The sequence below is a fragment of the Rhamphochromis longiceps genome, linkage group LG15 (assembly GCF_057381845.1).
Source record: "Rhamphochromis longiceps isolate RC_006_pf linkage group LG15, R_longiceps_female_GT1.1, whole genome shotgun sequence".
NCBI lineage: Eukaryota > Metazoa > Chordata > Actinopteri > Cichliformes > Cichlidae > Rhamphochromis > Rhamphochromis longiceps.
In genome coordinates, this window is record NC_140571.1 from 21,348,769 (window position 1) to 21,370,936 (window position 22,168).

The 22,168-nt window shown below is 44.0% G+C and overlaps 1 protein-coding gene across 1 annotated transcript in view; it reads left to right on the top strand.

Moving 5' to 3' along the window:
* LOC146652588 (plasminogen-like) overlaps positions 1-15,836 on the top strand; it is a 34,890-nt gene extending 19,054 nt beyond the window's left edge. The window contains exons 3-10 of the mRNA XM_085381564.1: positions 3,055-3,161; positions 3,471-3,585; positions 3,670-3,809; positions 4,076-4,190; positions 4,275-4,414; positions 9,383-9,497; positions 9,582-9,721; positions 14,966-15,836. Coding sequence (XP_085237690.1) covers positions 3,055-3,161; positions 3,471-3,585; positions 3,670-3,809; positions 4,076-4,190; positions 4,275-4,414; positions 9,383-9,497; positions 9,582-9,721; positions 14,966-14,970 — 877 coding nt within the window. The 3' untranslated portion in view covers positions 14,971-15,836. The remainder of the gene's footprint in view (positions 1-3,054; positions 3,162-3,470; positions 3,586-3,669; positions 3,810-4,075; positions 4,191-4,274; positions 4,415-9,382; positions 9,498-9,581; positions 9,722-14,965) is intronic.
* The last annotated feature ends 6,332 nt before the right edge of the window (positions 15,837-22,168 follow it).

The window sequence follows — 22,168 nt, forward strand, 5'->3', positions numbered from 1 at the left end:
TCCTGTACATGGATGACATCAAGCTGTATGCCAAGAGTGAACGAGACATCGATTCACTGATCCACACTACCAGGCTATACAGCAATGACATTGGAATGTCGTTCGGACTGGAGAAGTGTAGTCGGATGGTAACAAAGAGAGGGAAGGTAGTCAGAACTGAGGGGATTGAACTACCAGAAGGCAACATTGCAGACATAGAGGACAGTTACAAGTACTTGGGGATCCCGCAGGCGAATGGGAACCATGAAGAGGCTGCTAGAAAAGCTGCAACCACCAAGTACCTGCAGAGGGTCAGGCAAGTCCTGAGGAGTCAGCTGAATGGTAAGAACAAGATCTGGGCCATCAACACGTACGCCCTACCCGTGATCAGGTACCCTGCTGGGGTAATAGGCTGGCCAAAGGAGGAGATAGAAGCCACTGACATAAAGACAAGAAAGCTCCTTACCATGCATGGAGAGTTTCACCCCAAGTCCAGCACCCTGAGGCTGTATGCTAAGCGGAAGGAAGGGGGCCGGGGACTGGTGAGTGTCAGCATCACAGTCCAGGATGAGACAACGAACATCCAAGAATACATTGGGAAGATGGCCCCAACTGACCGAGTGCTCAGTGAATACCTCAGGCAGCAGAAACCCAAGAAAGAGGAGGGAGACGAGGAACCATCATGGAAGGACAGGCCCCTGCACGGTATGTACCACCGGCAGATAGAGGAGGTGGCTGATATCCAGAAATCCTACCAGTGGCTGGACAAAGCTGGACTGAAAGACAGCACAGAGGCACTAATCATGACAGCACAAGAACAAGCTCTGAGGACAAGATCCATAGAGGCTGGGGTCTATCACACCAGGCAAGACCCCAGGTGCAGGCTGTGTAAAGATGCCCCAGAGACAATCCAGCACATAACAGCAGGGTGAAAGATGCTAGCAGGCAAGGCATACATGGAACGCCATAACCAAGTGGCCGGCATAGTGTACAGGAACATCTGTGCCAAGTATAACCTGGAAGTCCCGAGGTCAAGATGGGAGATGCCCCCAAGGGTGGTGGAGAATGACCGAGCTAAGATCCTGTGGGACTTCCAGATACAGACGGACAAAATGGTGGTGGCTAACCAACCGGACATAGTGGTGGTAGACAAACAGAAGAAGACGGCCGTAGTGATCGATGTAGCGGTTCCGAATGACAGCAATATCAGGAAGAAGGAACATGAGAAGCTGGAGAAATACCAAGGGCTCAGAGAAGAGCTCGAGAGGATGTGGAGGGTGAAGGTAACGGTGGTGCCCGTGGTAATCGGAGCACTAGGTGCGGTGAATCCCAAGCTAGGCGAGTGGCTCCAGCAGATCCCGGGAATAACATCGGAGATCTCTGTCCAGAAGAGCGCAGTCCTGGGAACAGCTAAGATACTGCGCAGGACCCTCAAGCTCCCAGGCCTCTGGTAGAGGACCTGAGCTTGAAGGATAAACTGCCCGCAGGGGCGTGCTGGGTGTTTTTATACATATACATATATATATATATATATATATATATATATATATATATATATATATATATATATATATATATATTAGGGGTACAACGATACACAAAATTCACGGTTCGGTTCGATACTTTGGTGACACGGTTCGATATTTTTTCGGTACAAAAAAATGTTCATGCCTTTTTAATTTATCATTTATTACAATTATAAATATATATTTTAACTCAAAAGTACAGTTTTCAAATTTAATGTTGCCGAAACAACAAAATAAAAAAAATAAATCTATCTGATCGAGGAATCACTCATCTTTGGAAAAAAGAGTTTATTACAGAGAAATGGCTCTTTCCAAAATAAAAGCTATACTATACGCTTCTTCTGGGCTATATTCTCAGCAGCATATTAAACATATCAGGTCCCCATAAGGAGAATCATGTGCTAACGGCTGTCTAAATGATAAAGTTTGTAGCATGCGTGCTTGTTGTTTTTGTCTGCTTCTACTTGTCTTTGCACTAGGATGATGTCAGCATAAATGTGCAGTCGTTGTGTTCGTTGTCCATTCGTTGTGATCCCACTAGTGCTGTCAGTGTTAATCTCGTTAAAATTACATTAACGCCATAACGCGGCAAATCTCTGTTAACGAGTTACCGCGGATCGCCCCGTGCTTGGGGCTGGACGGCGTCAACACGTTAACAAGCTAACTGCGCTAACGCACTAGTTCCCACCAATGTAATTGAGCATTGCGTGGCACATCCAACATACTGTTTTACTTTTGTCCATCAGGGTCATGCTTCACATGAAAACCAAGATAGTTCCAAACGCCAGATCTGAATGAGGGTGGGGGAGGTTCAATTTCAGGTAGCGTTGAGGGAGTTGCCATGTTGCAACGAGCTTTGCTTCTGTCTTGCTAGCTTGCGCTGCGCTCAGTGGATCTGCACTCGACAGTGCAGCCTAGGCGGAGTAGTCGAACGCAGATCCACTGAGCGCTCAACACAGACAGCATCGTCAGAAAAAAAGTTGATAAAATAAATAAAAAATGTTGTATTTTTCGATACATATGCGCACCGAGCACTGTACTGTACTGTAAGCACCGTATCGAACGGTTCAATATCGATACTAGTATTGTTGCACCCCTAATACACACACACACACACACACACACACACACACACACACATATATATATATATATATATATATATATATATATATATATATATGTGGTATAAATATTAATTAATGTGCATACATTCTTATATTTATACATATATTTATTCTCATAATTTTCACATTCCTGTTATATTTGGCTTGCATCCTGTCTCTTGTATTTTGCACACTACTGTTGTTTGTTAAACTTGCACACATGTGTTATAACAATAAAAGTGATTTGATTTTATCTCTTTTAGTGGGTTAGCTGGCATAGTAGCTTTCTATTAATACCAAATTATCAACCCTTGTCCATGTATGCGTTGTTCCATTGGCCACCTCAAAACCTAATGTGTAGATAACTTAGATTTGTATAGCACCTTTCAAGAAAGGAATCAACAATTTTTTAATTTTTCTTTTCTTTTTTTTTTTACACACAGGTCTTTTATCTATAATGAAAAGGACCAAGAGTGTTGGACAGCAGCGGTAAACTCCAAAACAGACAGTGTCTTTCGCAGAAGCACCATAGCTTTATATGAAAGAAATGGTAACGATCCTCATTTTTCTCTATGAATAATACAAACACTAAAGCCTATGTTTTCATGCTGTCCTTTCTGTCGGCTACAGTGGCCAGTCTTTTCTAGTTTACATGTTTTTTGTTTCCAATGTTTTTTGTTGACATTGTAGTTAATGTTTAGCATATGTGTCATGATGAGTGAGGTACTGTGTCTATAAACAGCTTAATTTAGTTTTGTAAAACATCACAGAACTCGGATCAGATAAATTATTTACTATAGGAAATGTGTGATAAACATCAATAAATCTATTTCTAGTCTTTTCTTTCCTTTTCTTTTAGCATATCTTCTGGAGTGTTTAAATGGAATAGGAAGAGATTACAGGGGAACAAAGTCCAGAACAAACTCAGGAAAGATCTGTCAAAGATGGGACTCAAGCTACCCACACAGGCCAAAGTATGTGTTTGCATTTGATTTTGCATCATCATTTCATATCCTTTTATGTCTTAGTGAAAGTTTTTCGAAATGTTTCTGCTGCAGTTTCAAGCCGCAGAGCCACCCACAAGCAGAGCTTTACTCCAACTTCTGCAGAAACCCTGATGGGGACAGCAATGGACCGTGGTGTTACACTACTGATCCTAACACCCGCTGGGAGTACTGCAACGTACCCAGCTGCTTTGGTAAGTTATAATGCATGGCCATGATATTTGAGATAAATCAGTGTTTTCCTTCACAGAGGAATGGCTGGTCTGAAATAATGAGAATTACAGAGGAAAAATCTCCACCACTGAAAACAGCTTCACCTGAAAGTTAAACACTGCTGTAATTTAATTTAGTTTCATAAAACATCACAGAACTCGCACCGGATAAATAATTTATATTATGAAATTTGTGATAAACATCAATAAATCTATTTCTAGTGATTTTCTTTTCTTTTCTTTTCTAGCATATCTTCTGGAGTGTGTAAATGGAATAGGAAGAGATTACAGAGGAACAAAGTCCAGAACAAACTCAGGAAAGATCTGTCAAAGATGGGACTCAAGCTACCCACACAGGCCAAAGTATGTGTTTGCCTTTGATTTTACATCATCACTTCATATCCTTTTATGCCTTTGTTAAAACGTTTCATAATGTTTCTGCTGCAGTTTCATGCCGCAGAGCCACCCACAAGCAGATCTAGAGTCCAACTTCTGCAGAAACCCTGATGGGGACAGAAATGGACCGTGGTGTTACACTACTGATGCTAACACCCGCTGGGAGCACTGCAACGTACCCAGCTGCTTTGGTAAGATTCATACATGTTATTGTGTTTGTTTTGTTTTGTTCAGCTGACATACATGTCTAATTGTCCTCTAGCAGCCATTTCTCTTTCAACAATTGCCATTTGGTTTGGTATTTAATGTAGCTAATATGTGAAATATAGGCACTACACAATGTTCTGAAAAACTGAACTTAAAAGGCTGCAAGGCCAGATACCACTGGGTAATCTGGGCGTTGGCATCCTTCATGCAGTGGAGCCACTGCAGCAGGGCATGGTCTGAGCAGAGGGTGAATGGGCATCCCGGGAGCTGGTAATGAAGGGAGTCAACCGCCCACCCGATCGCTAGGCACTCCCTTCCCACAGTGCTGTACCAGGTTTCTCGGTCCATTAGCTTCCAGCTGATGTACCAACCGGTCGGTCGACTCCCCCGACCTGCTGGGACAAAACGGCCCCCAGCCCTCTGTTTGAGGCATCTGTCTGCAGGAGAAAAGGGAGAGAGAAATTAAGTGTGTATAGCAGCAGCTCCCCACAGAGAGCCTGTTTCACCCACACAAACGCTGCCTGGCACTGCCCTGTCCACTGGACCAGATCTGAGGCACTCTTTCGATCAAGGGGCTGGTCAGGTCCGCAAACCCTGGCACAAATTGGCCATAATAGCCGGCCAGCCCCAGGAACCGTCTCACCTCCATTTTGGTCTAGGGGCGCAGGCAGGATGCAATCGCTGCTGTCTTCTCCACCTGAGGACGAACCTGCCCGCCCCCCAAGTGGTACCCCACATACTTCTACCTCCTTCTGTCCAACCGCACTCTTCTTCGGGTTGGCTGTGAGCCCCGCATGTCTCAGGAACTCCAGGACCGCGGCCACCCGCTGCACATGCTTCGTCCAGGTGTCCCTGAAGATGATAACATCATCCAAGTGGGCGGCAGCATTCGCAGTGTGTGGTCTCAGCACCCAGTCCATGAGGAGCTGGAAGGTACTGGTACAACCCGTATGGAGTAGAGAAAGCCGTCTTTTCCCTGGACTCTCCAGAAAAGGGAATTTGCCAGTAGCCCTCAGTCAAATCCAGCGTCGTGAAGAAACAGGCATTGCCTAACCGGTCCAGGAGCTCGTCGACCCGGGGCATGGGGTAAGCATCAAACTGTGACACCTCATTCACCTTGCGATAGTCAACACAGAACCATATAGACCCATCTTTTGTCACCACAAGAACGATGGGGCTATATCATAATTCTTCTATTACTCCCAGCTTTAGCATCTAAGCCAATTACCTCTGAACAATTTTTATGTTCGGGTAGCCTGTAGGGCCATGAACACACCATATGCCAGGCTGCACCAGGCTGTTGCAATGCAGCATCAACTGCTCTCTGGGCCTGTGTGAGATAGTTATCACAATGAAGGGAGGCAGGAGTAGTGGAATTTGGTACCTCCGGCCTCAACTCATCTCTTTCCTTAACCAGGCTCACCGGAGAAGCGGTTTTAGCAGTCCAGCACGTACTGAATTTCATTTTTTGCGGGGCTCGGACTTTTCTCCTGCCTGCGGCTTCCTGCCGTACAGTAATTCAAAGGTAAAAAATCCCGTGGAGGCCTGGGGAACTCCCCGCACTGCAAACAACAGAGGGTCTAACTAGCGATCCCAATTGTGTTCAACCTCATGAATGAACTTACGAATCATGGACTTCAAAGTCTTATTCAGCCACTCCACGTCAGTCTGAGGGTGGTAGATGCTGGTCCAAACGGATTTAATGCCCTGTAATTCATACAGCTCTTTGAGTATGCGAGACAAGAACGACGTGCCCTGGTCAGTCAGTATTTCTTTCGGAATACCAACTCGGGAGATGACCTGAAACAGTGCCTGAGCCAGGCTCTTTACAGAAATGGTGCGCAGTGGCACTGCTTCTGGGTATCACGTTTCATAGTCCACCAGAGCTAATACAAAGTGATAGCCGCGTGCACTCTGGTGGAATGGCCCAATGAGGTCCACACCAATGCGTTCGAATGGGACCTCCATTAAGGGTAATGGATGCAAAAGCGCTTTTGGAACGGCTGGCTGGCTCACCATCTGGCAATCCGGGCATGACACGCACCATCGGCGCACGTCTGCCCAGCCAATAAAATCGGGCCATTACTTGTTCCTGAGTTTTCTTGCATCCCATGTGCCCTGCCATGGGGTTGCAATAAGCCGCCCGGGAAATCATTTTCAGCCGGCTCCGTGGCACCAACAACTGGGTGTGTATTTCGTTAGTGTGAGTGTCGCAACTCACTCAATACAGCCTACTGTTCCGCAATTGGAAGTGCGGGTAAGTCTGCATGGCTTCAGGGCACACCAGGTGACCATCAATATCTATCACTTGGTCATAGGCTGAGTGTAGGGTGTCATCACAAGACTGCTCCAGTGGAAAATCTTCCATAGGGCGTGACACAGAAGACAGAAGGACCTCCGTAGAAGGACCCACTTCTTCTTCCCCACAAAAGTCAGCATTGGACGACCCCGCGTCACCACTGAGCACCATGCAGACATTACACGCATCTACCAGTCATAATCGCATCCCCATGTACTGCTCCAACAAGCTATGAAACCCCAGCCAATTTGTACCCAAAATCAGGGGACGCGACAGGCGCGGGCTAACCGCAGCCTTTCCCCTATGCATTTTGCCCCGGAATTTTAGCAGCAGCGGTACTATGGAATACCTGTGAACATCCCCATGCACACATTTTACCTCCACCCACTCCGCCTCCAACAATGAGCCGGGGCAAACCAAGCTTCAGTGGACAAGGGTCTGGGTGCAGCCCCCAAGGCCGGAGCCCCAGCGAAGCGGAACACCTGGCCCACCTCCATCAACGGACACTCCCGCCGTAGGTGCCCCAGCCACCCGCACTTTCAGCACTCTGGCCCCAGGGTCTGTTCAGCCGCCCATGGCTCAGAGGCGGCGACGAACATTTCTGGGTCTCTGGCAGGAAGCAGGGGTGCAAACAGGTTCTTGGGGCTCCACACCGGTGCTCACTCCGTCCTGTCCATGCTGAGGTCCCTTCTTCAATGTCGCCGGCATCCTGTAGGCTGGCTGCTCAGATGCGTGTACTCCTGGCCAGTGGCCAGATGGTCCTCCACCAGTTTGACTGCCACGTTCTGATCGATGGGGCTGTGGTAGCGATCCCAATGTGTGGTGGCGTCGGGCAACCCCTTCACAAATTGCTCCATGACCACCAAGTCCAGCATACGGGCGTCTTCCTACATGCGCCCTGGACACAGCCACCTCGCCTCGTCTTCGAGCTGCCTTGCCCATGCTATCAGCCGCTCCCCTCCCGGCATCTGACCAGCGTGGAACTGCTGCCGGTAATCCTCCGGGGAAAGACCAAGGTGATCCAATTCCGCCTGACAGACATCTTAATACACTCCATGGGACGCCGGAGGCAGGCTCAGGGCAGCTGTCTGGGCTTCACCCGACAACAGAGGCAACAGCCGTGGTGCCCACTCTTCCTCCGGACAGCAGCACCCCAGCATTGTGGCGTGAAAAGTCTCTATAAATACCAACGGTAGAATTGAGATCACGATTCTCTCACGATTTTCTTTTCCAGTATAAATATTTATTGCACTTATTAACTGCACATCAACTTCGTAACAGTTGAGACTGAACATAAAAACAATAAATAAACATAAAAACAACAAATGTCTCACGTTTTGTTGTTGCTGCAAAATGTTGTACTGCTTGAAATTCCGTCTCCACCGTTGCTCGACACTGCGTGTATAGAGCAGGTAGTGCAACAATAGAAAAAATAGTTGCGGGACGGCACTGTGTAGCATTTGTCTAGGGTGTTGATCATTTTCCTAAATCCCTCGTTTTGCACAGTGTTGATGGGAGCCATATCTTTAGTCAGGTTATAAGTGATAGCCTCCGTAATTTCTTTGTGCCTGCGGGAGTTCGACGTGTATAGGGAAGCGCTGTATAAGGTTCCCGTTATTGATGTTTGGGTGGTTGACCGGGACGGATTTTCTACTGTCACTTTCTCATCATCCCTGACGTGCTCTCCGTTGTTTTTTTCCCTGCTAATTTTAGCATCACACGGCACAGCTTCTGTATCACGTGGTATAAGGCTCCGCCCTTGTCATTTGTTGAGCAGGAAGAGAGAGCGCTTGTTTTCATGCAGATTACGTCCTGGACCAAAATGCGGTACAATCGTCGTCGTCGTCTTTTTAAAAAAATCTTTTAAATCGTTGTCATTTGGAAATGAGATCGCACATAAGTATGAATCGAGATCGCGATTTTCTAATGATTAATCGTGCAGCCCTAACCAACGGTACCATCCGGTGAAGTGCCACTGACAGCGTGGGGGCGGGGGGGATGACACGCTGGCACAGCTGCAGCCCCCATCAGCCGCTCCAGTACAGCGGTGTCCCACTCCAAGTGGTCCCGCAATACCCCCAGCTGCTCCTCCTGCGCAGCCGCCTGCTGTGCAGACATCACCTGGCCCACAATCTGGAGCGGGCAGAGTGACTGGGGGTCCGACATAGCACCAAGATTTCAGCACCACTGTGGTAAGGACCCCACGCACACACACAGTTGGCAGTTTACTCTGTTATCTTTTATTATCTGTGGGCAGCAGATGCTGTTGTTTCGGTGCTCTGCACGCTGGAACAGTCTCTCCAAGGCTGCTGCCACACACACGTCCTTCTGCTCCACTGTCACTGGAAAACCCCCAAAAGATAGCAGTGTCATTTAACCTGACCCAGCATACCTGTTTCAAACACACCCCCGTGCCGCTCCTGCGAGCTCACTGTGCTACCCCTCCTCTACAGCAGGCCAGAGACCACTGTATGGTCTGCAGTGGTGAGAATTACAGAGGAAGAATCTCCACCACTGAAAACAGCTTCACCTGAAAGTTAAACACTGCTGTAATTTAATTTAGTTTCATAAAACATCACAGAACTCAGATCAGATAAGAAATTTGTGATAAACATCAGTCAATCTATTTCTTTTCTTTTCTTTTCTTTTCTAGACTATCTTCTTGAGTGTGTAAATGGAATAGGAAGAGATTATAGAGGAACAAAGTCCAGAACAAACTCAGGAAAGATCTGTCAAAGATGGGACTCAAGCTACCCACACAGGCCAAAGTATGTGTTTGCATTTGATTTTACATCATCATTTCATATCCTTTTATGCCTTTGTGAGATTTGTTCTTAATGTTTCTGCTGCAGTTTCACGCCGCAGAGCCACCCACAAGCAGAGCTTTACTCCAACTTCTGCAGAAACCCTGATGGGGACAGCAATGGACCGTGGTGTTACACTACGGATCCTAATGCCCGCTGGGAGCACTGCAACGTACCTAGTTGCTCTGGTAGGATTCATAATTCATTTAATTATGGCCGTTGTCAACAACCCATATACATACATTTCTTTTCTCTTTACTACTCTTGTGTTTTTCTGAACCAATGGCCAAACAATCCCTCTCTTTCTTCTCCAAAGTTTAACCGTTTCTATCCTTGTAAATAATCTCAAAAGAAATATAGCTCGCATCGTTCACGTCAAAGAACCGGCTCTAAGAGCCATTTCGTTCGCGACCGACCCACCACTATTCCTCATTATGATGATTGTAATTTCATGTCTTTAGTGTGGGAGTCTGTCATGTCCCCTGTGTTTAAGTCCCCGTCGCCCTTTGTGCGTCTCTGTGATGCCTTTGTCTCCCTTTGCGTTGCTCTCGTTCCCTCTCTTTCCCGTGTGCCCAGTCTTGTCTCCTCCTCGTTTACGTTTCCCCTTGTATCTCATTCCTTGTCTCCCCCTCGCTGTCATGTTCTGTATTTGTTTCTTATACCCGTGTCCCATCTCCTGTTCCCTGATGTCATGTCAAGGTCGTGTGTCTTAAGTCTGCACCTCTGTATTTTCTATTTTGACAGTCTAATTTGTTTAATTTTTCTTCCCCTGTGGCGTCATGTTCATCTGTTTCAGCTGTGTTCCCCGTGTGTTTCCATTTGCCTTGTCACCCTTGTGTGTATTTATTAGGGGTACAACGATATTCGTATCGATATTGAACCGTTCGATACAGCGCTTTTGGTTCGGTACGCATATGTATCGAACAATACAACATTTGTAATTTATTTTATCAACTTTCCTTCTGACGATGCTGTCTGTGTGGAGCGCTCAGTGAATCTGCGTTCGACTACTCCGCCTAGGCTGCACTGTCGAGCGCAGATCCACTGAGCGCTCCACAAAGACAGCATAGTCAGAAGGAAGAGCGCAGGGCAAGCTAGCGAGACAGAAGTTAAGCTCTCCTTGCAACATGGCAAATTGAACCTCCCCCACCCTCATTCAGATCTGGCGTTTGGAATTATTTTGGTTTTCATGTGACGTATGACCCTGAAGGTAAGCGCGTCATGGACTAAAGTAAAACAGTATGTTGGATGTGCCACGCAATGCTCAATTACATGGGTGGGAGCTAGTGTGTTAGCGCAGTTAGCTCGTTAACGTGTTGGCCGTCTAGCCCCATGCACGGGGCTATCAGGGGTAGCTCGTTAACGGAGATTTGCCGTGTTGTGGCGTTAAGGTCATTTTAACGAGGTTAACCTGAAAGCACTAGTGGGAACACAACGAATATGACTGCACATTTACGCCGACATCATCCTAGTGCAAAGACAAAAACAACAAGCATGCATGCTACAAACTTTACCCGAGTCATTTAGACAGCCGTTAGCACATGAGTCTCCTTATGGGCAGTGGCGTGTCTAGAAAATTTTTGTTGGGGGGGCCAGGTAGGGGCACAGATTTGGAGAAGGGTGGCAGATTTAATTGGCAGATAATGTTTTAAAAAAAAATTCTACCAACCCTTAACCATAATTCAATAATCCTATAAACCTAATAACCAAATGCACTTTTAACTCTTATTAGAATGAGATTTTAACCACTACGGTGCAAAGTTTTTAGATACTGCGTTGATAAAGTACAAGAGATACAATCAGTGCTTTGTCAGTGTTTACTCAGCAGTCAAGGACAACAATATTTGCATAGTATTTTTACTGACATATAGTGCACATATGTTTTGGGCAAAAACATTTTTGAAAATTAAAATACGAACATTTGTAACAAACAATTGACAAATTAGCCAATGCCAATGCAAAACTTTATCTGCCTGTTAAAAAAAGAAGATAATCTTCTCACAAACTGGTGTTTGATTTTGAAACAGGAAAAAAGTGGGGAAACAACTGAAAAGACTAACATTTGAATGAAACCTGAAAGCAAGTAAATACTTTCTATGCTGCCTTATCGTAAACTTTGGTAATATTGATAAAGAACAACACTGGCTGATGATAAAATACAGTCAGCTGGCATGGTGACACTGCCAGTATTAACCTGCAGGGCTGGACTGGGACAAAAAAATTGGGCATTTTTACTACAGACCGACCCACCAGGTAGTAAAGCCATAAAGACTTTGACTGAAAACAAACCCTGTTGTGACAGTGATGTACAGTCTTGTTGGTATATGTATGATTTCTATACATTTTACGTCAGATAAAAACTTTGGTTGTAAGATTTAGATAATTATTTAATAAAAACTAGGTATTTTAAATGAGAATAAGAAAGAAAAGTATTTCTTTGTGCCCACCTTTCCCTGTTAATGCCCTACCTGGCCCCCTGGCAAAACTTTGCTAGACCCGCCCCTGCACAGTTACCAGCTGTCTGCTACATAAAAAAGGATCCTGGTGTTATTTGTCTCTCAGAAACAGTTCATAACTTCCCTTCAACTCATTCATGTCACCTAAAAGGTAAACCTGTTTCTCCATCACCTGTTCAGCTCTGATGGTTCAGTAAGGACATCTCCTGGTTTCATCTTCATGTTTCCCTCTCACCACATATCTAAACAGACATCATGACCAGCAGCTTTACAGCTGTGGCTCCACCAAACATCAGCTGATACTAGAAATTAATATTAAATACATTCTAACAACAGCCGATCAAGCTTAAACGTGCTGCTGTTGTTTAGCGCAACATCTGCTGGTTTCCTCTTTCTGGCGCAAAGTGGGCGATAAACAAGAGAGAAAAGCCGATCAGCTGATCATTGATCAGTTTCATGATTGAAGTAGCAACAGGAGAGGGAGGGGGAGAGAATGAGAGAAGAGGCAGCTGTGCAGCATAAAGACAGAATAAATCCAGCTTTGTGTCTTTTTTCCATTCTAGCTAAAGTCCGGGACAAACTGCGTCTCTTCTCAGCTCAATACGAAACGTGTAATATTTTCTCTGAATGAGGGACCATTCCATTTTTTTAAGGAGCCGTTGGCAACTCTACTAACCTTATGAATAAAATAAAGTTCACTATCAGTAACATCATAGCACCCACCCAGCTGTATAAAAACTCCGTCAAACTGGCTAGAACGCAGTATGAGTTATTGCAACTGACAGTAAAAAGTCAGCAACATGAAAATAAACTCCACCTAAACTTGGTTTATATCTGACCCAGATAGACTGCAGGTCATAACTTCTTACCTGAAGTTCAGTTCACCTGACACTCGGACTGGTGGCTGCTTCGGGTCTCTCCTCCTGCCTCCCCTTCCCTCATCCACCTGTTGCCTCTGTGGAAGCCCCGTCATAGCCACCACCAAACAACGGAGTTATTTCTACACATCGACCTGCATCTGGCCAATCCACCACCTCTCATTGTTCATGCCATTACAAAAAAAATAAAAAATAAGTCACTGGGGATATGCCCGGTATGCCCGATGGCCAGTCCAGCTATGTTAACCTGCAACCAAATCTGCAGCTCCATACAGCAATGTTACGACTTAGATTATATCTTATAACGCATAACTCTTATGTTAGCTGCCCTCAGTAGCATACTGTCTGAAATATTCCACAGCTGCAATAATTCTTTAAGTGTTATTTTTTTCCTTGGTATTCTAATTTCACCGAAGTTTACTAAACTCAACAAACTTGATATTACTTACCGGGACATTTATTCTGTCCTCATTTTCTTTCACCGAAAAATTGTTTCCTGCAGTGCCATCTTTCGCGCTTGGCTCTCCTACCTTTGCTAACGTGATGCGCATAGCGCAGAAGCGATGCTGCATTCACTTACACTCGGATATCTGAGCGTCACCGTGAAAACATAATCGGACATTTGATATTTGATTGAATTTTATTGTTTTGCCTTTGGGGTGGCACCTGGGGTGGCCAGTCTGGTTTGGGGGGTGGCCTGTGCCCCCCCAGGCCACCCCGCTGGACACGCCATTGCTTATGGGGACCTGATATGTTTAATATGCTGCTGAGAATATAGCCCAGAAGAAGCGGATAGTATAGCTTTTATTTTGGAAAGAGCCATTTCTCTGTAATAAACTCTCTTTTCCAAAGATGAGTGATTTCTCAATCAGATACAGGGCTCGCAAAATCGCTAGCCCGACGTCCCGTGGCTAGCGATTTTTCCAGTCGGGCTACCAAAATCTATCTCTGCCCTGCCCGTCCGGCTATTGTAGGAAGGAAAAATATATGTCAATGCTTTTGCATTCTTTCGGAAATGTAGCTGGGTAATTATGTCATTGGCATCGGTGAGCCACTGTCAATATGTGACATATTGAAATCGCGTTTGAATTTGCGCTTGTTTTTTTGCTTTCACTTTGCAATCGCGTGAACTGTGTATAGAGAGCGACAGTACTGATTGGTGAGTGATGATAATTTGTGCACCAATTCCTCTGACATCGTCTTATCAATCGTTAGCTTACTATGCAAACATGACAAGTGAAATCTCCCGCAGCAAGCTTAAACATGTGAGAGGTTGATCGCGCAGAGAATCGCTGAGCTTATGTGAGTGCGTCTGTAAAAGCAGCAGGATATATATTTCAGTTCTGCTGAGCCAAATAAGACAGGTCAGGGTGAAGAAGTGACAGCCAAAGAAAAGCTTACCGCAAAACGGAAAAGTTATGACAAATCAGACTATAAGGCAAAAAGAAAGTGCAGCTTTATGGTTTCATGGACAAAAGAATTTCTGTGGCTGCAATATGACGAGCTAAATAACCAGGGGTGCACATAAGTGGTCCGCAGGTGCGCATTCGCTGTCAAAATAAAAAACACGCACAAGGGTTAGGGTTAAATTTAAAAACTGTACTTTTGAGTTAAAATATATATATTTATAATTTTAATAAATGACAAATTAAAAAGGCATGAACATTTTATTTTGTATTGAAAAAATATCGAACCGTGACACCAAAGTATCGAACCGAACCGGGAATTTTGTGTATCGTTGCACCCCTAGTATTTATGTGATCTGTTGTCATGCATCCATTGTTAGGTTGTCTGTTGTGTTCACGCCCTGTTTCCAGGTATCCACCCTTCCACACCAGGTTTTCATGTTTATGTTTAGTTTTTCCACTTTAGGTTTGTTTTGCACCTTTCTAACAGCCACAATGAACAGCTCCCTTTTCGTTAAAATCTAGTTATGTTCCACGCTTCATTTTGTCTGCATTTGGGTCCGCTCTCCTCTCTCCACACGCAGACTCTGACACTTTCTTAGCTTGGTTTTAGCATCAGTCAAAAACAGCTGTGTGAGTAAAATAGTAAAGTATCCACTATCTAATATCTAGTTTTTGTTTCCTACCTGTAGGGTGACAGAGGTGGTCCTCCGGTTTGTTATGAGCAGAACAGATTTGTCCTTCAGGGTGTCGCAACATGGACTGAGTGATGTACGTTGGGCAGGACGGCCAGTGTTTACACTCAAGTTTCTAAGTTTGTGGACTGGATCAATGCAACCATCAAAGCCAACTAAAAGCTATCATCCGTAATGCGGTTGTTGAGGATGTCTTAACATGTATACGTTGTTCTGCTCTGACATGAACGTTTTTATAAAGTATTTTTTATTAAGTATGGATACACATTAAGTAGTGCATGAAAATCACAAATTCTGCCAGAGAAGAAAAATACAAGTTAAACAAAATCAGAAAATCACACTTTATACAAGATGTTCTGATTTAAAAAATATTCTATTTATTATGTTATATTATAATATTTGGTGATTGACAAAAACTGAGTTTTGAAGAGAAATGTAGGAAAAGTGTTCCTAAGAAAATGAATAAGAACGAGCACGTTGAAATGGATGTTCATGTGGGATTGAACTAATGACAAATGTATGTGAACTAAAATAGCAAAAACTTAATGTTAACTTAAAGTGTATTCATATGTGGCTGAATGTTTATCTGTGTTGGAATTAGTGACAAATTAAGTACAAGATAGAAGAGAAGAAAATGTAATGTAAGTCAATTTAAAGTGTAAACTTTGTTTTACATTATGAAAAAGCCAGAGAAAGGAATGATGATATGATGTTACTGGACATCAGGTGATGGTATGTCAACAATGGAGACTGCTTTCTTTGCAAAAGAAAACAGCATGTGCATCAAAATAAACTATTTAAAGCAGTGAATTTTGAGTTCTAAGCATCCCAGCAACTATTCAGAAGAGCATTTCTATTTTCAATAAAATTGAAATGGTTACAGATTTTTCTTCTTTTCTTGGTGTCACTCATTTTCTTTAACATAACTTTCTAATATAATGATGTTGTCTCTTGTTGTTTCTGTCATTCTCTCTCTCTCCCTCCTGGTCTTTTCGTGTGCTACTGCTGTTGCGATGTAACTACCGCCCCTGTCCCCTCGGGCACAAACACAAGGCTCTGTTTGTGTCTCCCGTCTCTGCTCAGCCCAAACACAAGGCTAACGTGCAGCATGAAGCAAAAAAAAAAAGTGAGAGAGCGAGAGAGCAAGAGAAAGAGGAAAAAACCCATGGCTCCTAATAAGGACCCGGCTCTAAGAGCCATTTCATTCACGACCGACCCATCACTAACCTGTACACTCAGATTTACATATGAGACAACATTACGACAACAGTCGTAACAAAGTCCTCCGTCTCCCTTTGTTCATTGTTGCATCGTCTGTGTTACCTACCCCACATCCAGTTTAATTTTGTCAAGTCATAGTGAAAGTCTTATTTATAGTTTCCTAGTTTAAGTTTAGATTTTCCCTCACACCCCCAGATGGAGAAACCTTTTAAACTTAAACGCGCTCACGCATACAGGTGTACACACAGGCGCTCACATACACAAACCTATCTTCCTTGGCTGCTAACTTAAAGCATATTGTGCACTGTCGGTCCTCCGTGCCACTTAGTAACATTCAATATTTAGTATTTACTGTTACTTACATGTATCTAGGTTGTTGTCTCTATCATGTTGTGCTGTTTGTTTTCTCTTTTCTTCTTTTGACGGGTGATCAAACGGATTTTCGCAGTGTCTTCTTTTACCGTCTCCCCTACCCCTTTGCTTCCTTTCTCCCTTTCCATATGTCTGTCCAATTTGTAATAACTTAAAAAAATAACATAAATAAAGAATGATAATACAGACTAATCAAGTGGAACAACATGGCATTGGCATATTTTCTCCACTTGAAAAAATAAATTCGTTGGGCTCTTTCCTGTCCTTCAGACAACAAGCGTGATTGCTAAAGTACCGAACAGGACAGGCAAAGACAAAATAAAGAAAGAAAGATGTTCCCTCATTTTGCCTTGCTTCTTGTCTGTGAGTGTTAGCCCCAAAATAAAGGCTTGTTTTTCATTAACCTCCTAGGACCTGGCGTCCACATACGTGGACATCACATTTTGGGTTATTTAGACCAAAATACTGAATTTTGCTCTACAAGGGCCTGATATCCACTTACAAGGACATTATACTGCTACTGTTTTATGGAAAATGTAAACAGATATCCTCATATGTGGCTCTCATTTTTCTTAGAAACAAAAATTAGGTAAAAAAAAAAAAAATCTGGTAATTCTTTATTTTTACATTCATCGGGTCCCAATGAGCCCAAATATCAAAGAGAAATTTAAAATGCATGCCGTGGATAAGTTCGGGTCTTAGGAGGTTAAGGTCAGTATGCACCTGGGTCCACCTCACTCACTCCACTCGGTCTGCTCTGCAGGACGTGACAAAGAGTGAATCTGTCTTCAACCATCTCGATGAAAATACTTTGTGTGAACAGGTATCATTAGTCTGTTAATTCTTTTCAGTGATAATTATTCATGTTTGGGGTTTTTTTTTGTTGTGAATCTGGCTGTTTAAGCCACGCTTGCTAGCTTGTTAGTGCAACAATATAGCACAATGCTAACACAAGCTGTGTTAGTTAGCACATGCTAGCTAACACAAGCATGATAGCCTAAAATGAAAGACATAGCTAATTCAAATATATATAGTGTTCATAATTTAACCTCTGCACATAAGCTAGTTGGGATCTATCACAGAAACAGCATGTCGTGATAAATATGCATTTTATGTATGGTTTGAAATTTGTAAGTTAAGGAATTGCTGTAACTGTATATTTGCATTCTTCTCTACTTTGTAGTTCAACTGTTGCACAGTAGTTTACCTAAGCATTTGATGTATGTTTTTGGTACACATGGACAGATTTTCTATTTGTCATTATTTTTTTAAGTACATATTTATCGACTTAAAACACTTGGAGACTGGGGCTACGTGCACACGTACACAGGTATTTTTGAAAACTGAGATTTTCCGTTTTCGTTTTAAAAAATAATCCCGTCCACATGTAAACGCAAAATTGAAGGAAAACACTGCTAGGAACATGCCAAAGCAACAAATGGCGATATATTCCTAACCGTGTAGAAATGTTGGCCAATCAGAAGTCTAGAAGTCTGGGTGGGAAAGTGTACACAAAGATGGCACATAGTGTCATGGTCCTGGGTCGTTGACCCACCGTTTTGTGTTTATTCTGGTTTGTATTAGTTTAGGGTTGAACCTGTAGTTTGGTGTATTGTCAGCCCTACCTGTGTCTGTCCTTGGTGCTCTGTTCATGTCCCCATGTTGTGTTGTAAATCAGTCTGTCAAAGGAGCTTGCAAAGAAAAGCGTCTGGACTTCTTTAAGTTGCTTGAAGACGTTTCACCTCTCATCCGAGAAGCTTCTTCAGTTCTAAGGTCAAATGGTGGAGAGTCCCAGATATAAACCTAGTGGGAGTGCCCCCCCACAGAGGGACAAAAGGACCCCCTGATGATCCTCTAATCGCCTGAGCCAAGGTGGGAAACTGGGCGTGGGTCCCAATCAGCCAGAGTTTCGGGTGTGTTCATTGTGAAACCTGGCCCCACCTTATCATGCGAAATGATATTCGCATGATAAGGTGGGGCCAGGTTCAGTGTTGCTGGATCTGCCGAAGGAAGATCAGACATGGATGGGGTGCTGCGACTGTGACCCGCCCATATGGAAAAGAAATAGTAAAAACTTATATGTGATTACACTTTCATGAGTAAATCATATAAGGCTTACGTGATTTACTCATGAAAGTGGCCACTTTCTCATTACTTTCATATATTGTTTTAGTAAGTATCCAAAACATACAGGTTTCATTATATAATTTTTCAAGGGATCTTATATCTGTTTTCACTCTTATATGCTTTTCATACAAGTTTCACACAAGGCAGATACAAACTTTATAAGATATATATATATATATATATATATATATATATATATATATATATATATATATATATATATAGAGAGAGAGAGAGAGAGAGAGAGAGAGAGAGACAATCCAGCACATAACAGCAGGGTGCAAGATGCTAGCAGGCAAGGCATACATGGAACGCCATAACCAAGTGGCCGGCATAGTGTACAGGAACATCTGTGCCGAGTATAACCTGGAAGTCCCGAGGTCAAAATGGGAGATGCCCCCAAGGGTGGTGGAGAATGACCGAGCTAAGATCCTGTGGGACTTCCAGATACAGACGGACAAAATGGTGGTGGCTAACCAACCGGACATAGTGGTGGTAGACAAACAGAAGAAGACGGCCGTAGTGATCGATGTAGCGGTTCCGAATGACAGCAATATCAGGAAGAAGGAACACGAGAAGCTGGAGAAATACCAAGGGCTCAGAGAAGAGCTCGAGAGGATGTGGAGGGTGAAGGTAACGGTGGTCCCCGTGGTAATCGGAGCACTAGGTGCGGTGACTCCCAAGCTAGGCGAGTGGCTCCAGCAGATCCCGGGAACAACATCGGAGATCTCTGTCCAGAAGAGCGCAGTCCTGGGAACAGCTAAGATACTGCGCAGGACCCTCAAGCTCCCAGGCCTCTGGTAGAGGACCCGAGCTTGAAGGATAAACCGCCCGCAGGGGCGTGCTGGGTGTTTTTATATATATATATATATATATATATATATATATATATATATATATATATATATATATATATATCTTTTCCATATGGGCGTGGTTTGTCTTTTGTGGTCGGAGAGTGGAGAATCACACAAGGTGGTCTGCAAAGAGAGTTTTAGGATGCTTCCTCCCTCTGTCCGCTGCATAGTCCATCCACGGGTTTGCAAGGCTGGCTCAATTGACGGCTGCCACACCACTAAGAGGTTTTTCAGAAATATGCAAACCGTAGAAAGTGGATTCTATGTTACTACTAGTATAATACTTGTGACTCTGTAGCAGACAACAGTTTGAAAAAGTGCTATTAAAAAAGATCCCTAGCCCTCATGTCATACTGGGACCTTTTTGTGCCACTTTTTTGTTTTAAATGCATGCCATTTCCACTGTGTTCAGTGGAATATAACCAAACTTGCCAAAGGATTATTTTTTTAAAAGATTTTTAAAATTTCAGTGTGAATTTCTTAAAACAGCCTGGCTGAGCAGCAAAAATCCCCACACCCATTACCCTAGGGACCGTTTTGTGCCCCATTGACTTCCATTATAAACGCTATTGTTGTAACTTTATTGCAGTTTTGTTTGATAACAGCATTTTGATTATTTTGTAAGTGATTTAAGTGTTAGTCACATGTTTAGTGAGGGCTGTTAATTATAGATTTAATTTTCTGCTAAAAGGGAGCATTTAACAGGTATTTTCATTAGAAAACTGCGTTTCCCAGAATCCTTTGTAGTAGACGAAAGTTACTCTGGGGTTTTTTAGCTAGAAAAGAAAGTTTGGGAAGCCATTGTATGTTGCTCTGATGTCGAGCAGTTTATTTGTTGTACATTCCCCTTTTGAAGCCTTATATAAAACTATCGTTTCTACAATTGATGTCCGATCCATTTTTTGGCTAGTGGATTCGCCACAACAGCTATTTTTCATCCCAAAATTATTATTATATGATTTTATTTATTTATTTTGCTTTGGATGTCAATGAGGACTCAGGGCCTTGAAGTTTTACTTTTTATATTTGTCCACCAGGTGGCGCCATTTTTTCACTTTTGGGCAAGTGAAGGAAATGAAGTAACTCTCGTATTTATTCCATAGACTTTCTGCTCAAATAAATGATAATTCTCTGTCACTAACAGTCTTAGACAATGGTGTGTATGTTTAAAAAATGTAAAATAAAGGTCTTTATGCCTAAAAAAATTTAAAAAGGAAAGAGAAAAATAAGTGTGTCTGTGTCTAACTTCAAAAGTCTTTCCTCTGTTAGAAGGCCACGCTGCAATATAAACAAAATAAACATAAAAGCAGGGGCCGAAACCAAATTAGACTGGGTTTTGTCTGCGGGCTCAAATTGTTTATGCAGATGCAATGCAGCAGAGGTTATAAGAATGAGCAGTAGAGCGGGAGTAGTCATTTTCAGGATGGCAAGATATTATAGCACAGATGAAGTGTTGGAAATGGTCCTGGACTCAGAGTGCCAGGATAACTCCTCATCCTCCTCCGAGGATTCTGGAGAGGAAACTGATAATTCTGTGGAACTAGAGCAGCTGGAGTCCAGTTCCCACGAAGAAACATCTGACGCTGAGAGCGAAGGGGAGATGGAGGAAGCAGCTTCGGAATGGACTGCAAAAAATGGCAAAATCGTTTGGTCCCCCACTCATACAGAGACCCTCCGCTATTTTCCTGCAGCTACAAATGTCACCCCAGGACCGACACACTACGCCGCCGCCCGAATCAGGGACCTGGCATCCAGCTTTGCACTCCTCTTCACGGATGAAATTGTGCAGCACACGGTGGCCATGACTAATCCGCACGGGAGACGCGCAGTCGCCGGCTGGCGTGACATGGACTGTGATGAATTGCGTGCTTATGTTGGGCTGCTCATCTTGGCCGGTGTTTACCGGTCAAGACACGAATCGTCTCGCAGCCTCTGGGGTGATAAATGCGGACGGGATATTTTTCGAGCCACCATGTCCCACAAGCGTTTCCATCAAATCGGCGGGGCGCTCTGTTTTGATGATAAGCTTTCCCGACCCCGTCAGGACAAGCTGGCTGCCTTCCCCAAGGTGTGGGATTTGTGGACACATCGCCTGGAGCTGCTCTTCAACCCAGGCAGAGACATTTGTGTTGATGAACAGCTCGTCCCGTTCCGGGGAAGGTGCAAGTTCAAGCAATATATACCAACGAAGCCAGCAAGGTACGGTCTAAAAATATGGGCTGTATGCGACGTGGAAACTTCCTACGCCTGGAGACTCCAGGTATACACCGGCAAAGCTGGCGATTGCGCGGAGGTGAACCAGGGGATGCAGGTGGCCCTGGAGCTAATGGAGGGGCTCCAGGGAAACGTGGTGACATGTGACAATTTTTTCACGTCCTTTGCCCTGGCAGAAGAGCTGCTGAAGAGGAAAGTGGCCCTAGTTGGAACGATTAGGAAAAATAAGCCGGAGCTTCCGCCTCGATTGCTCCAGACAAGAGGGAGAGCGGTCCTGTCGTCTGCGTTCGCCTTCACGCTCACCCACACTCTCGTCTCCTATGTCCCCCGACGTGGCAAAAATGTGCTCTTGATGAGCACAAAACACCGCACTCCGGATGTGAGCGGGGAAGGGAAGCGAAAGCCAGTA